The sequence below is a fragment of the Vipera ursinii genome (assembly GCF_947247035.1).
Source record: "Vipera ursinii genome assembly, chromosome: 1".
In the NCBI taxonomy this organism is placed as follows: domain Eukaryota; kingdom Metazoa; phylum Chordata; class Lepidosauria; order Squamata; family Viperidae; genus Vipera; species Vipera ursinii.
Window position 1 is genome coordinate 269,556,312 of NC_139512.1, and position 17,307 is coordinate 269,573,618.

At 35.7% G+C, this 17,307-nt stretch overlaps 2 protein-coding genes across 4 annotated transcripts in view; both read left to right on the plus strand.

Moving 5' to 3' along the window:
- Positions 1-17,307, plus strand: part of LOC310643865 (uncharacterized protein) — a 707,877-nt gene that overhangs the window by 291,620 nt on the left and 398,950 nt on the right. The gene's annotated exons all lie outside the window — the stretch shown is intronic.
- ADGRG6 (adhesion G protein-coupled receptor G6) overlaps positions 1-17,307 on the plus strand; it is a 114,624-nt gene that overhangs the window by 19,422 nt on the left and 77,895 nt on the right. For both annotated transcript variants that reach the window (XM_083368253.1, XM_083368254.1), the window contains exon 3: positions 16,666-17,007. In XM_083368253.1, coding sequence (XP_083224379.1) covers positions 16,666-17,007 — 342 coding nt within the window. The remainder of the gene's footprint in view (positions 1-16,665; positions 17,008-17,307) is intronic.

Below are 17,307 nucleotides of genomic sequence, written 5' to 3' on the forward strand. Positions count from 1 at the left end.
CAATTGAGGTAAAAATTTCTGTTGCTAAGCGAGACATTTGTTAAGCGAGTTTTACCCATTTTACAAGCTTTCTTCATAAAGTTGTTAAGTGAATCACTGGAGTTCTTAAGTTAATAATATAGTTGTTAAGTGAGTCTGGCTTCCCTATCGACTTCGCTTGTCAGAAGGTCACAAAAGGTGATCACATGACCCAGGGACACTGCAACCGTCATAAATATGAACCAGTTGTCAAGCATCTGAATTTTGATCATGTGATCAAACATCAACAGTCACACAGAGATAAGCAACATTTAAATTGAAACATAATAAAAAGGCTAAAAAGAAAACAAAAAGACTAGAACACCTCCTTGCCAGCAATCAATACCCAGATAAGCAAGGATGCTACGTTGGTTGTAGGTGTGAAAAACTATAAGTCATTTTTCAGTTCCATTGTAACTGAACAGTCACTAAACAAACTGTTGTAAGTCGAAGATGACCTGTATGTTGCTGCTGTTTATTGTTTAGGCCAAATGCTAAACTTAGATATGTTTAATGTATTTAGCAGGAAACAAAACGTACTGTGGGGGAAATAATTATTGTGGAAATAACGTATTGTGGTAGTTTAACTTTTAAATGGATGACCATATTGCCTCAACTGAACAGAATTTGCTCTGAAGGTTGTACAATCTGATTAAGGCTTTAAATAATTCTAATCCTAACACAAATAAAGCCTTAATTTTGTTCTGTATCATTATTGCATATAACATAAAACAGTAATTTGAATGTGCCTTTAATTTTCAGTCATCATAAATATATTAACTTTGCATTATACTGTGAAAGATTTTGCATTAGTTTCCCCTTTTTCTTCACTAAATATTATTATTCTCCTCCAGTTTAGGGAAAACAATTACAAAGTTGAGTTATTCCTGTTATCTTTTTCCTCCAGTATACAATTATTGGCAAGATAGTGTGTTTTTCTTTTCCTCAGAGGACTGTGATGTGAAGAACTCTAAAGACCCCTGTGCCCTGCTGGCTTCAGACCAGCAGAGTATAAGTGAAAGGAACAAATTTCTTGCACCTTTGCTTCCTTCCCTGTTTTTTTTTTAATTTAAAACGGGGAAAGCATCTTATCAGGATGGGAGAATAGGACTCTCTCCTAAATTTATAATTTGAATTTTTAGTTAAAAAAGGTAAAGGTTCCCCCCGCACATGCATGCTATTCGTTTCCGACTCTAGGGGCTGGTGCTCATCTCCGTTTCAAAGCCGAAGAGCCAGCACTTGTCCGAGGACGTCTCCGTGGTCATGTGGCCGGCATGACTAGATGCCAAAGGCGCACGGAATGCTGTTACCTTCCCACCGTAGTGGTCCCTATTTTTCTACTTGCATTTTTACGTGCTTTCGAACTGCTAGGTTGGCAGAAGCTGGGACGAGTAACAGGCGCTCACTCTGTTACGCGGCACTCGGGATTCGACCCACCAAACTGCCGACCTTCTGATCGACAAGCTCAGCGTCCTAACCCACTGAGCCACCGTGTCCCTTGAATTTTCAGTTACTATCAGTGAAAATCATTACTATGTTTACTAATTGAAATATAAGGACATATAATAGCTGAAAAGATGAATGGGTTGTTTTATGGCTGATTTGTTAGGAAATAGAGGAAAAGAAACTGCAGGAAATGTTTGGGCAGACAAATTTGTGTGCCCAAAGCTTATGGATGGGTATTTCTCTGATTTAATCATGTATGTGATATATAACACATACATACCTGCACATACACGTACACACGCTTTTTGGAAGGGATATTTTTGATGTCAAATAGTATTTAACCAGATGAAAGAACATAGACACAAAGCATAGTGCCCAGTCTTTCCGTTTCCTTACCATTTCCACTCCAACACTTCTAAAGAATGTGTGGGTTGTAATTCCAAGCACTTCGTCTTTAAAAGAATTTCCTTTAGATCTAAGAATTCTTTCTAAGCAATTATCATGTGACAGAATGATTAAACAGGAAATGGTTCTCTAGCACATGGGAAATTTGAGATAGCAAAGCTACTCTGAGATACGGTTTTCCTAAATTGTAAGGACAGGTTTTATACCAACCCAAGATCCTGCTGGATTTGCTTACTGCTTGCACTGATATTCTGAGACTGTAGTTTTATAAAGTAGCAGGTGCAATAATGGTGCTTTACAAATAAGAATAAGAACATTAAATATGTCCCAATTAATACCCATTAATACTTACTGGCTACATTTACTAATCCTATAATTTTTTACCCAAATATTTTGCAACTTAATTTTAATTTACTTTTTACTTCATGGGGTCATTTTCAATATCAATGGTATACATGACAGAATTGCAAGGGGAAAGCCACAGTTCTCCAAAAAGAACGTTGCTACCTGTCTGCAGTTTGCAAAAGACAATGTGGGTAAGCCAGAAGGCTATTGGAAGACTATTTGCTATTGGAAGACTATCTGCTGCCGGCATCAAGCTCCCTGCGCCCTGTGCGTTCCCACAGAGAGGGCCTCCTCAGGGTGCCACCGATCAGAGAATGTCGATTGGTGGCCCCCAGGGGGAGATCCTTCTCTGTGGGCGCTCCGGAGCTGTGGAATCAGCTACCGGTAGAGCTCCGGATGGCGCCCGATCTTCGCTCCTTTCGTCGCGATCTTAAGACATTTCTGTTTGTACAAGCTGGCCTAGCCTGATGGGGATTGCTGGGGTTGTTTTATCTTTGGTCTTTTAATTTAATTTTTCTTGGGGTTTTTAGCACTGTATTTCCATTGTTTTTAACTAGGGCAATTGTTTAATCTTTTTTAATGTTTGTATTTGCTATTTTATTCTGCCCTGTGAACCGCCCTGAGTCCTCAGGGAGAAGGGCGGTATATAAATGTTATTAAATTAAATTAAATTAAATTATTCTGTGTGATCAAGATATCAGTGTTAATACTTTATTCTACTGCAATAGAGGGAGTTGTAAGTCAATGCCTTTTCTTCCCCCCCCTCCTCCTCACTTTTCTTTCCCCTTTCCCTCCCCACTACGTCCTAGTACAGTGATGGTGAACTTTTTCGAGACCGAGTGTCCAAACTGCAACCCAAAACCCACTTATTGATCGCCAGGTGGGCATGGCCCAATGGGTGGGCGTTGCTGTGGTGGACATGGCAGACTGGGTGGGTGGGGCCAAGGTAGGCGTGGTCACCTCGATGTTGCTTGGGAGGGATGCCTGTGTGGGCCGGGCAGTGTTGGGGGAGATCCAGGGGGACTCTGGCAGGTGGGGCGGTAGGCAGGAGGCTCGTCCTGCAGGGTGAGGTGAGGCAGGGCGGGGGTGCCATTGTTGCAGGGCAAGGTGAGACAGTGACTGGGGTGGTTGCTCTCTGACACCATCGGCCCCCGCACACAGAGGCCAGCGAGTGCATGGGGGCCAACAGTGTCCATCAGCAGCCATAGCCTGCCAGCCCCTTGACCAGCACACTCTGGGGCTCCACAGCCCACCGCCAGCAGTTCAGAGAAGCCACCTCTGAGCTGGACGGCCGGCCGACAGCTGAGGCGATGCAATGGGTCATGCCAAGGAAAAGGAGAGCATACGAGGCCAGGAAGGATGGGACGGGGGCGGAGGGAAACCAGCCATGCTGGGATGCATCCAGCCATGTGGAACCTCGTGAAGTTAGTGGACAACTGATTGAAGAGGGACGGTTGCCATCTCCGAGGCATGGCATGTGTGCCCACAGAGAGGTGTCTGAGTGCTACCTCTGGCACGTGTGCCATAGGTTCACCACCACTGTCCTAGTATTTGCTTTTGTATTTTTGTATTTTATTATATAATCTAATAAAATGTTATAAAGGGGGAAGACTGTTCTGTGGATAGATGAAACCAAAACTATTATATTTGCCAAAAAGCACACATTGCATTCCAGCACAAGAACTTTATCCCGTTTGTGAAACATGGTAGTGGGAGTGTCATGGTTTGGGCCCGCTTTGCTGTCTCTAGACCAAGACAGCTTGCTATCATTAATGGAACTATGAATTCTGAATTGTACCAACAAAGTCTACAGGAAAATGCCTAGGGTGTTTGTCTTTGAAGTGAAGCTCAAGAGAAAGTGGGTCATACATGAAGACAGTGACCCAAAACAGAAGCTGTACAAAAACAAAAATGGTTAAAATAAAAGGAAGATAATGTTTTGGAATGACTGAGTCAGAGTCCTGACTTTACTCCTATAGAACAGTTGTGGAAGGACCTGAAGAACATCATGTGATAAAATCCATCAACATTCCTGAATTGAAGCTTGCACTAAAATTTCTCCAAGCTAATGTGCGGAACTAATTAATGGTACCTGCCATAGTAACATATACAAAACTAGTAATAAAGTTCCATCGTGATAGAAAACTTTAAATGAAAGAACATACTTTATTTCCATATGATTTTTTTTAAAAAGTAGACAAAAACATTAATGGCTGGGGCTGAGGCAGATTTGTATTTGATCCAGAGATATAATGATAAGTATATTTAATCCTGAGCTTGTACGTAGTGTTAAAGTTCAAGATAAGGAACATTGTGCTAAATTACAAACATAGACACACTGTTTTAAAACAATTTGTTCAGTCGTTTTCAGAAAAGACATTAAAATATCTTAAGTCACTTCCTAATTCATTTCAAGAATCTTTGTGCACTTGTTATCCTGCTTCAATAAATCTTTCCTAGCCTCTTTAAAGCATGTCTCCAGAGATAACTTAATGCCATTTTCCTGTCTGTATTACTTTTAAATACATAATCATGACAGAGATTTCCTTTTGGCTGATGTCCTAGATTTCGTTTCAGAAGTTGTAAAGCAATTCAGTTGCATAGTTTTGCAGTTTTAGAGGGAAATATGAAGTGCGCCAGTAGCAGACATTAAAACAAGCTGAATTGCAACAGTTTTTTTATTGTCTTTGCTCCTTTTGTAAGTTATCTATTTGGGATTTTGGGTAATAGGAAATTGCCATTTTTAAAGCAATACCTTATTCATGTCTGCTTTCTATTTCTGTTCTATGTGGTTTCAATTTAACTTTAAACTGAAGTTAAAACGAAGTGTGATTATTCCATTAATTCCTTCTCAGTTTTAGAATAAATTTGATTGGAAGCCATGCCAATAAATAGATATATAATTTTGCAACTCTTTTAAAATGATAAAATATATGTTGAGCCTATATTCAGTTCAACAACAAAAATTAACACTATTGCAAACCCTCCTTCAATAATGGGTCGTATTACTCATATTTCTTTAGCTCCTAAAAGCGTTCATGATTGTGCATCTCCACATGGGTACAGTTGTATCAGATTTAGTCTCATAAAAAAAATTTGTTCTAGAGAAAAACATTCTTGTTTCATATTGGATTTTGTCATAATTGCTGCCATTATTTTTCTTGCACACTTGCATATTATAGTAAGTTTATAATACACTGATATGCAGAAGCTGAGCTACTACATTGTTAAAATACAGCCTAAGCCTAAGGATTTTGTCAGAGCAGCTTGAAGAAAGAATAGATTTTTTCCCCCTGCAGTAATGTTTGAAAATAAATTACACCAAAATGAAATTAATTTGCAGAAGACGGAAATGAAGATGGAACCATAGGCCAATATTTTCCTGCATGCTTAGTTTTTATTTAGTGAAACATTATTGAGTATAAATTATCAAAGCATCTTCAGTCTACTGAGCTTTAATTGTTTTATAGAAATGTAATTAGTTTATACAAACATGAAACTAAGATTTGTATTAGCAACTGTGTTTTTGTTATTTGTAAAAACTTATAGCATGAATGCCAATGAAAATACTCTCAAATAATATTGGGTGTAACACAGGATTTTCATACTACCTGTTCCTCCTAGGGAAATCCTTACTCTGCCTTTAGGATGACCTCTTCAAAAACTGGATGTGGGTTGAGTTAGTCAACGCATTGTGCTTCTACTTGAATTTTCACTGGCAGAAAACCAAAGTATCAAGGGAAACAGGCAGGGCAGGGCCCCAACTCTAGCTCAGAAAATATGTTCTCCTTTTACAACCTGTTCTTTCACAGTTCAGTCTGTCTTTCAGGAAAAGTAACACATATATGCTATCAGAGGCATTTCAGAGGGCACCTCCATGTTAGAACAGAGTACTTTATAGCAAGAAAAAGAAAACTGAAAGCTGAGGAGGGAAGAAATAGTCCTACTGAGAAGGTTATGAGTAACTCCCCTTCAAGAAAAAGAAGACAAGAAAAGCAATGAATGGGTACGAATGAAAAGTCTCATATTAAAGTACAAAGCAAAAGAAAACCAAGTTGGTTAGAAAGACTCAAGGCCTACTTATTTTTCTCTCAAAGATTGTGTTTTTTTAGGAAATATGAAAATTGTACAACTGGAAAATATAAAGGAAAGCTAACTTCCTACTGATACAACTTCTGTATATGTATTCACACTCATTTGAATATTTTATAAGTTAAGAGTGAAATCCTTAGCAAAAAAACCTTCAAAATGAAAGAAAAATCATGCTAAACCATAGGATGCTGTCATTCATAAATGTGCACTAATTGTCAAGTGCCAAAATTGCAATCATATATCTACAGGGGATACTGCATTAGGCACAACTTTGAAGACCAGTCATAAATCTCCTTTTTTGGAGCCATAATAACTTTGAACAGTCTCTGAACAAGCAATTAGTAAGCGAAGACTGCCTATATTACCCATCCATTTTTGACATATAAACTTTCTTTCACTTAAAATAAGAGAAAAAAATGATTAACTTTTGATACCACAAATGGTTAGTGAGATTTTCTTCCACATGGTACAAAGTACCAAAGCTTAATTTGAAAACTGTAGTCCTACTGTTTAATGTTTATTTGTCAAGCAAAAATTAATAATTCAAACAGGGAAAATGAAAAAACTTAAAATGTGACAGAGACAATAGGCACATTAATGCATTTATGTTCCATCTCTTAAGGACCTCTTAAATATGGGGTGAGGTCCACAGACATTAGGTTGGAGTTAAAACTATGGAAAGTTAGTAGCTGAGACAACTGAATCGGGTAGAATATTGCAAACTTTGACAACTCTGTTACAAAAATCAAATTTTTACTATCAAATTTAAAGCGGCTTACATTACGCTTAGAGTGATTATTTGCCCACATCACATTACATTTAAAACTAAAAAAGCCATTTACAGCTAAAACATTACTATGTACAATTTTGTATGCAATACCTAAGTCTAACCGAGCAGTTCTAAGCTATCCGTACCAAGAATTTCAAGCCTAGTAGTATAAGGTATTCTATTACAGACAGAAGAGTGCAAAACTTTTCTTGTAAACCAATGAAGGAGAGTTATTTTCTTGTAAAATACTTCTGAACTCGATTGTATTAATGTTTGATATGTAAGTATTCCAAATGGTGAAACAAATGTTATAGGATTTGCTCTAATGTATGTTTTATAAGCTCTAGTGAGCAATACAGTATTTACAGAAAAGAAACTTAGTAAAATTAAATTTATAACTTGTATTGCTTTTTTAATCAATGCTGTTACAATAAACTTTAGAACATTAATCATTTGAGATGAGTACACCTATGTCTTTATAAAAATAAAGGTCAGCTTCTAGATCAATACCTCCTTATTTGTACTTTACATTCTGGTTTTGCTTTCCAATATGTAAAACTAAGCATTGCTTAACTGAAACTTGACGTTGCCAAATAGATGTCATCAAAAACATGATCAATGATATTTTGAAAACTAAGTGAATTTTCAATAGTATTGAACAACTTTATAATCATCAGCAAAGAGTACACAATTACTTTTAAGTTGATCACACAAGTCATTTATGTAAATCAGGAAAAGAGTAGATCCTAGGGCACTGTCCTGGGGAAAACCATTATTGATACCGGATCAGATATTGAGGTGCCTGTTTTAACTTTCTGCAGCCTGTTAGACCAAAAAAAGCAGTGATCCGTTAAAAGGCAGGATATTTTTTTTCTCATCCTCTACTCTCTTTCAAGGCTAAGCAGTTCTTATATTTCTTCTTCAAGGTTACCTTAAAGGTTACTGCCACATCTGAGTAGCATTTTTCAAGAATGAATCAGAGAAATTGGGATGCATTGAGAGAAGCATAACAGGAAAAATCAGGAAATTAAAACTTGGGGAGATTTAAGGAGCTTTGAGAAAAGTGACTGAAGAGAAATATGATAACATTCTTCAGATAACTTGAGAGGATGTCACAAAGAAGATGGTCACATTTTGCTCATTCATTTGAGAGTACCAGTTGGAATGGTTTTAAGTTACAGGAAGCAACTTCAAATTCTGTTGAAAAATACCCCATTACAATAAGAGCACTTTAGTTATAAAACTACTTCATTTAATGTGTTCAAGTGGAGGCTAGATAACCATCTGCCTGGAGTAGCTTAATCTGTATTCCTGCATATTATGAGCCAGATGACCTTTTTCTAGCTCTGGCCCTTTTGTATTTCAAATTATTTATGTGTAAAATGTCCTCTTCTCAGATACTCAGTTCAGGATGTTTTGGCAGTCAAGTATTTGTGAATTGACAGAAGGATTACGAGGTGGGTGGAACAGGCACGTTCATAATAGGCACCCCATCTTCATCTTCGCTCTCCAGTTGCAGATACCTCTGTGCTAAATTTGGTAGGGTCATTTTGTTGCTTAACTATGAAGGGCATATTCTATTTTATGTTTTCATATGGTTCTCACCTCAAAAAAAAACCCTGCCATTAGTTTTGTGCATCAGAAATCTAAGCAGACTACTGAACTAAAGGTTTCTCATTTGTGCTTTAAAGCAGAGGTTCCCAACCTTTTGGACACCAAGGACCGGTTCTGTGGAAAAACATTTTTCCATGGACCAGAGGGAGCATGGTTTCGTGTGCTGCCTGCATCCAGCGGATGGGGCTTCACTTGTTTGCACGGCCCGGTTGCTGGTATACCACGACCTGGTGCTGGTCCATGAACCGGTAGCACAGGACATTTTAAGATTTTATTGCTTACTATTATATACTATAAGCAGTTGAGTTTTCACTAAAACACACAATATCCGCGCATAAAGATATAAAGCAAGCTGGTGGGACTAGCAATAATGCTGTCTTTGTTTCCTATCATCAGTGACCAAAACACAGTTGAATAATTTTATGACTGCATAATTCTGTCTTTCATTGAATTATAAAAGATTTCATGAGGCCTGTGCATTGTTTCCAGTCCAGAGTGAAGAATTTATATACCTCCAGGTTAAGAGAGTCCTACTAAGCAGATGAGAGGAACACAACAATGAAAAATAAGTTCTAATATCCTATATAGTATATAAAATAACATTAATTAAATAGCGCTCTTAAATATTTGGAGCAGTAATATTATCATAGAAGATTATGTTATTGCTTGTGACCTCCCAGAATAAGTTCTTCTGCATTTATACATAGCCATGTATAGCAATATAATTTTAAGATTTGGAATGACCAAAGGTTGACACTTAACTTTAATGATAGAAATTGTATGTTTAATAACATTTTATCTGGAGAAAAAAAATCCTTTTTATTATTTCATGTGAATTTGAAAATTTGAAAATAGCTATTAAATTGATACTGATAAAAGCAACTGGTTTTTTTGAAATGTAAGTAAAGGAGTTTTTGTTCTTGGTGTTGATAATATGCTTTTTGTTTCTAGAAAGTAAAAAATTGCTGGTGATTGTGCTTTCAAAAAGTGTTAATGAGAGACTAAAATGAGAAAAAAGCGAACAAATAAGTAACTGTATTACACTAACTCAAATAAAGAGATAGGAAAGCAATATTTTTTTTTGAAATTAATTTTCTTAAGGTGAAGTAAAATAGGTGCTTTCCAAATAATGAATTCAGGTTTTTTTTAAACAGTGCTATAAGTGAGTTAAAAGCAATGCTGTAAACGTTTGGTAATACGTCTCCCATCATAGTTGAAGATTAGTGTTGATTTGAGCTCTACTTGGCAATGGGAAGAGCTATTGTATACTTTCCTCCATATATAATTATTAAGTAAATAAAGTCTGCAAAACATTTAATATTAAAAATGGAGATGTATTCTACTGTTTAGTGTTTTCAAATTCATGGTTTTAAAAAGTATGGTATATTATCTCCAAAAGGTACGATTAGTTAGAGAAAAGTAAAAGTTAAGTGTTGTCTCTAACCTTGTCCATGAATCAGAACAGGACTTATCCTTTCCAAGATTTCAATAAAACTAGCTATATAAACAAACTTTAGTCATTTAGCCCCTTACCAAATCTTTGTCTCATTTTCCATAAATTTTGGTATACCCAAGTCCAAGTGTTTCCAGTTCCAGATATGCTCTCTTGGATTGAAAAAAGTTACCGGCTACAACTGCTGAACAGTCTTTTTCTCATCTCACAGACATTCCTGATTATAAGAACATTTAAGAAACTCTGGCGTAGTAATTATATAAGCCAATTGTAAGCAAAATGTAAAATATTTTAGAATCTAAATAGTTTACTACTCTTCAAGATTTATCTGGAAGTTGAGTCATGACAACGGGACTTATTTTCTTATTGGTTTTCTTGTTGGTACGCTTCTAGAATTATACATGTAAATAGTAATAGGCCAGTATATGTGAATATATTTCTACCAAATCACCAGTACACTCTGAGTGACAAGTATAATTATTTACAGAATTGGGTCTAACATTTAAGATTATTTTCCACTGTGGAAAAATCTGTCCTCATATTAAACAGTACGAATGGAAAAATGTGGGCACAAATTGGGGTGGGAGTTTGAAAGTCAGGTTCTGAAATTTCTGCCCCTGTAATGTTTTTGACAATGCATGTAATTAATTAGTTGGGTCACCATCATTCAGCATGTATTTGCTTGCCAGATATCTTGCAAAATATTACTTGCTTACAAGTAATATCCACAATTTTAACTTCACTTCAGCAAATGACTTTGAAAAGTATTTCTCTGCTATGGTTGTGAACTGAGCTTCATCTAGAAGCAGACTTTTAGAACTAATTGCTCACAAGTTAAAAATGGAATTACGTATCAGCAGAAAATAGAAACCCAAATTGTAAATTCAAAGTCAGTTATTATTTTATTTTATTTTTGTTCTTTTTACTGTTTTCACTGTTATCTTGTCCAGAAAGTTATTATGAAAAAAAGATTTTTTTAAAAAACAATTTAGGTTTAATTTTTAAATATTAAACAGATAAAATCCTTATTTTCAACTAATTTCCAAATATTTTAAATCTAATGACCAGAATTCCCCTTATCTCAACTTCTCCCTTTAACCCTCTAATTAATAATATCAAATCCCCTCTAATAAATCAAGCCCTCAATTTTCTTCAGCCTTATTCCGGCTTTCTTCCTTTGCCAACTAGGCTCCCATATCAGTGCTTTTAGATTGCCAAATAGATCTCCCTCTATTATAATATATGTTATTTGAAATAAAGAATACCATTTAATTGCCATTTTGGGGGGGGGGAAGGACTAGCCCATTTATATCCATTAAGTTGTCTTCCTATTATTCCAATTCCCCATGACTGCCGTGATATGTTTATCTTCCATTCAATCTGTTCTTCTTTCTCAAATTTCTTCTGATTTATATATTCTTTTCCATTTTGAGTGTTATCACTCCCTTTTCTGGATTTTCCAACAACTATATTTGTTGGTCAATTGAGTCCTGTGTCTTAATATTTGATTGTTCCATTTCTTCTGTTATCTTCTGCATCGTTAGTGCTTTGGTTGTAGTCAAAGTTTGGGTTTGTGTATCTAAGCTGGCATCTTGATCTTTTATGTTAGGTCTTATTTTATCACAAGCTGAAAGAATGGTTTCATGTATTGCTTTCAACATGGAAAGGATTGTTTCCGTGTCTTCATCCATCTCTTTAACGTGTTTATAAATAGTCTTTATAGTAGAAGTTATTTGTCAAGCAAGATTTTATAGTCCAAGGTATTTCATCATCTCATATAGTAACCAATATTCCTCAAATAAAGAGATAGGAAAGCAATTCCCCACATATAACTGTGAAAGTCAGTAAAGATTTACATTCACAGTTCATGTAGGCCAGTTATGCCACCCAGCTGTTCTCTTATAGCTGAGTTTCTCACAGGTGGTGCCAAGGTCAGAAGAGTCTTATCTAAGGTCTGGGCATTGAGCCAAGTCTTTTTTAGGAAATAACAAGTTGTAGTACCAAACTTCGCCACAAGATGTCACCGATGACATTTAAGGTTTTTTAAGTCCAAAATTTTTATAATCCTTTTTCTAATTTTATTTATTTTCCTTTTTTTGTAGATAAAAGCAAAAGTCTCCAATAAAAATAAGAAAAAAAATTGGTCCTCAAGTTTCAGGAACATATGCATCCAATTAGATTAAAGTTGTTCTTTTAGTGCTTTAATTCCCCTGGGTAGTCAGTTGCCGCTATTCTTAGAGGGTGGGATAGAAATTCCCTTCCCTCTCTCCTCACAGGGGGAAAGATAGTTCAGGCAGCTTTCACAGGAAAAGAAAGTACTTAGGGTAAAGAGATCTCATTCGTTTTATACACGTTGCTTTCAAAGTGCTTGGTGGTTAAGTTTGACTTCGGCTGTCTGCAGCTTAATGGCAGGCCATATTACTATGGCCAGTCTTTCCTCTTGTCAGTTTGAAGGGCTGCCCCAGATCGAGCGGAAGGGCTGCTTCTCTCCGATGATCAAGCGGGGGTCCCCTCTTTGCTCGTCACCCCTACAGGGCAACTTTTGCCCCTTTCCAGAGTCTCCCAGTGGAGCGAAACTGAACACGGAAGACAGAGCTCACCTTCCAGCATCTGCAGAGGCCACAATGGCAAACCTAAAAAAAAAATATTATTATGAATATGTTTGATTTATTGAATAACCCAGGTAATATATATATAATGGTTTTGATTTATCAAAGGGGATATTGTATTATTAAGTAGATGATTTAATATAGTGGGAAATAGATAACTTTTAGGAAATAGAACAAGATTATATTCAAATAGATAAAATGTGTATTTTGGATATTGGATTCTGTTATGAATTGAGATAAGGGAAATCTTGCTTACTTAAAGCCTGAAAATTATAAATATCAAAGGTTAAATTGGAATATTGATGGGAAACTAAAAATTGGGGAAAAATTAATAACAGGATATGGATTGTTTATGAAGATTGAATGTAAAAAATAATTAAGTATAAGCTAAAATTTATTGATAAATGTAATAATGATGTTCTTACTGAGTTGATATAATAAGAACTATATTAGCTTAAATGAGACAGTAAACGTTAAGGGAAAAAGAGAGGAAATATTTGAGATTGCAACTTAAGATTTGTACTAAAGATTTTGTTATCAATCTATTGATTAACCCAGCCACCATGTTGCTTTTTAAATACTTAAATGTAAAATTGGAAAGTTAATAAAATATTATAAAAAGAAAAAAAGATTTTTTTGTTGGTCAGTACAACTTGACAGAGAAATTGGAACAAACAATTGCAAGGTGGTAATGTTGCAAATGGCAAAATATTAGATCAAAGAGTAGAACATTTTTTACAGAATATTTACTGAAGACAAATAATGGAAATATTTCAAGACACGTAAATGCTGGTAGAGATATATGTACAGTTTGTGGCTTGCTGTGAGAAATGAATGCTTATCAGAAAAAGCTAAAATGCTGTCTGATAAGAGTGCAGCTCTATTTCATTATTTGTAAGCGAGTCAGGTATTTCAGAAGAAGCATAAAACTAAAATGAATGCAGTGGGATTGGATATTGAATTGATGTTGAATGAATGCAGACTGAATGATTGAGCAATCCCAAAAACGTCTGAAGTGATTTGGTCATAAAGAGATTGAATGAGGATTGAATCACCAAAATATATGAAGAAAGGAGGAAGGGCGGAAAGGAAGGGAAGACTGAGAAAATCATGTGTAGATGAGTTGATCAGATCCTTAAAAAGAGAGAACTGAGAGTGGCAATGTATAAATGGATATTTGGACATAATGGAAATAAGAGTAGTTTGCAGGGATAGAAATGTAGTGTTTTGACAAGTGCCAGGGCTATGATCCAGTACCCAGGCAATTGGTTCTTTTGGATCTACAAACAAAAAGCATAAGAAGTTTTCAAGCTTTATTATTTAACTCTAGCAGGCATATTAAACAGAAACACAAGAAAGCATTAAAATACCAAACAATATTTTTCTCACTGGGAGCTACTTTTCAAGCAGCAGAGAGACCCCCTAATTGGCCCTGGGTACAGAGCACTCAGCATTCAAGCCTATGCAGAGTCTCAAGCTTCATGGACAGTTTCAGGGCAAGACCTGGCTTGAAAACAGCAACTGTGAGAGGGATCTTGGAATCATAGTGGACTATCACTTGACTATGAGCCAGCAGTGTGCAGCAGCAGCCAAAAAGGTTAACACAATCCTGGGTTGTATAAACAGAGGCATAGAATCACGTGAAGTATTAGTACCGCTTTATAAAATCCTAGTAAGACCACACCTGGAACACTACAGCCAATTTTGGTCACCATATTACAAAAAGATGTTGATTTATTTCTATAAATACGGTATTTATAGAAGTATATACCGAGAGGGTCAGATTTATAGAAGTATTAACATAATAGAAATTAATGTTATTATACCTAATATAGATATTGAAAATCTAAGGAGAGGAGTTGCTCGGACATTACCCCTGGATTGTATCTGAAGAGGAATGAGAGGGAAGAAAGGAGAGGAGAGAGGGAAAAGAGTAGAGGAGTGGGGAAGAAAGTAGGAAGGTTGGAGGAGAAGTGAGGAGAAATGGGAGGGGAGCGGTGAAGGAAAGAGGAGAGGAGAGGAAGAAGAGGGAAGTAGAGGGGAAAGGGAGAAAGAAGGTAGAGAAGAGGGAAGAGAGAGGAGGAGTTTGAATACAGTGAAAGGGGAAATGAACGAGCAACACCAAAATTTATGTGTATGTATTTATGTTATTAAGAGTATCTGATAGATAAGAGTGTAAAAAGAGTGTATCTTAATACTTGATAAAATATTATGGTATTTTTGTTGATATGTATGGGGGAGAGTTGGAAAAAATAAAAATAAAAAACTTTTTATAAAAAAAAATAAGGAATAGGGTTCATGTCAAGTAGAGTTAGTCAAATGTCTCTATCATATTCCTTAGGGTTTTTTTTTTAAAAAAATATTATTTAATTTTGTTTGTGTGTTGGATATATATGTATGCACAGTTACATAGTTTGGGAGAGTTTCTAGATCTAAATCCTTTTCTTGTTCCCCAGATTGAGACAGTTATAACATTCAATTCTGTGTTTTTTTTAAAGAACTTGATTAAAATAAGCACGTATTGGTAAATTCCAAGTCTATCTATAGTGATCTACATGGAGTGTATTTTATATTAATACAGAATTCAACAGCCAAGTTCATCTACAGAAGCAGCTCAGTTAATCTAAATTATACCAATTACACAGCTGGTACTACATACCTTGGTAGTTTTTTTACATGAGATACAAAGTTTCCATTATTACCTTGAAAGCTTGAGTAACTTGAGTCCATAAGTTGAAACAATGCCTTCTTTTATAGGAAATCCCCTATTCAGGGTCATCTGGAGAGTCCATCTACTGTTTCTGTGGGCGCACCTTTTGATCACTTACAAGCAAGCTTTCTTTGTAGCTACCTCACTCCTAGAAAATAGAATGTTTCCCAAAGCTTCATATCTTTAAACACAGCAGCTTTAAAAAGCTCTTAAAAGCACATTTTTGAAAGATTTTTCATTGTGTGTTTTTCTGATGTCCCCTTGTTACACTGGTTTTTCTGTGTGTGTGTTTGTGAATACACTGATGAGCACAGAGTAGGCTGCAGATTGGTCGTGCTGGGTCATGTGACCAGGGGCACGTAAGATAAAGTAGTTGATTGCCAGATTGCTTTTACCCTTGGATGGTATTGAGAGGTATCTCCTATCCAGATCTGGCCCATTTTCAAACTCAATATTTCTTTTGTCAGTTTGTTCTCCTCCACCAAATTTGGTTTTGGACAAATATCCTGCTGATAGGTAGAGAAGGTCCCTACATGTAATATATTTCCAAAATTCTTATGGGAATCAAAATGGAATTACTGCCTTTACAGTGGCCTGATCTAAATCTACAGAAAGATTTTCATTTGTATTTAATTTTGTATATTGCTGAAGTCAAAATGTTTAAAATTATTTATTATAATATGTTCTGTTTAGCACATTTTGTGTGGTTTAATAATATGTTCTATTAAACCTCTTTGAAGCTTCTTTTAAATTAAAAGCAGGATAAAAACAAACAAATAAATAAAACATCTAACACTGGAAATAAAAATATGTTTTAGCAGTAAGTTAACAATTATGCTGGAAACATATAAAGTACAAATTATGAAATGTTATTTACAATGTAGTGAGGCCCTTGCATGTTTATTCAGAGGAAAATTACAACCAGGTAAGGATAGATGAAGTTAAAGCATTAAATGAGTAAATAAAGCTTTATGATAGTCACATATTTATTAAATGATGTTTAAATATATTTATCTGCTTAATGAATTACATATTGCTCATGTATAGAACAATAGATATGGCTATATCTGAAAGAGACCAAGTTCAGTTAATTGTAAATATTTCTTGATTATGCATGAAATGATCAAGAATATCTACACTGTGGTAAATTCTACTTTGTTTTTTTTAACTAACTCTTCTCTGTTTTTTTGTTTTTGTTCCAAAGCTCAAGAATGCTCAGAGTGTCGTATGGTGCTATCGAATCCCACAGGAATTTTTACTTCTCCTTGCTTCCCCAATAATTATCCCAACAATCAAGCATGCAAATGGACCATCAGGGCTCCTTCTGGATACATCATTCAGATAACATTTGTTGATTTTGATATTGAAGAAGCCTCTGGTTGTACATATGATCATGTAAATTTGGACACTGGAGACAAAAGAGATTCCTATTGTGGTATGACTGCCAAAGGTTTATCATTTAATTCATCTAGGAATGAAATGATTATATCTTTTACAAGTGACTTTAGCATTCAAAAAAAAGGCTTCAATGCCACTTATACCCGAAGTAAGTATACGCTTCTTGCTCTTTCCAATCTGTAGAATATACGTAATCTTCTGAGACTGTGATTTGATGATATCTACTCAATAGTAAAAGTAAAATATTATTATTTAGCTAGGTTAGGTAAGGTACAGTATCCATACCACTGACTTAAATTTATTGGAGTTCTCTTAAAGAATTGTGTTACATAGCAGATAAAGAGATATGGATCTCCTCTGTGTCATGAAGTCAATAAGAGGTTTGCCACTCTCTTCATTTCCCTGTACTTCAGGCCGTCTGCACCTGCGATGTGGAAATTAATATAGA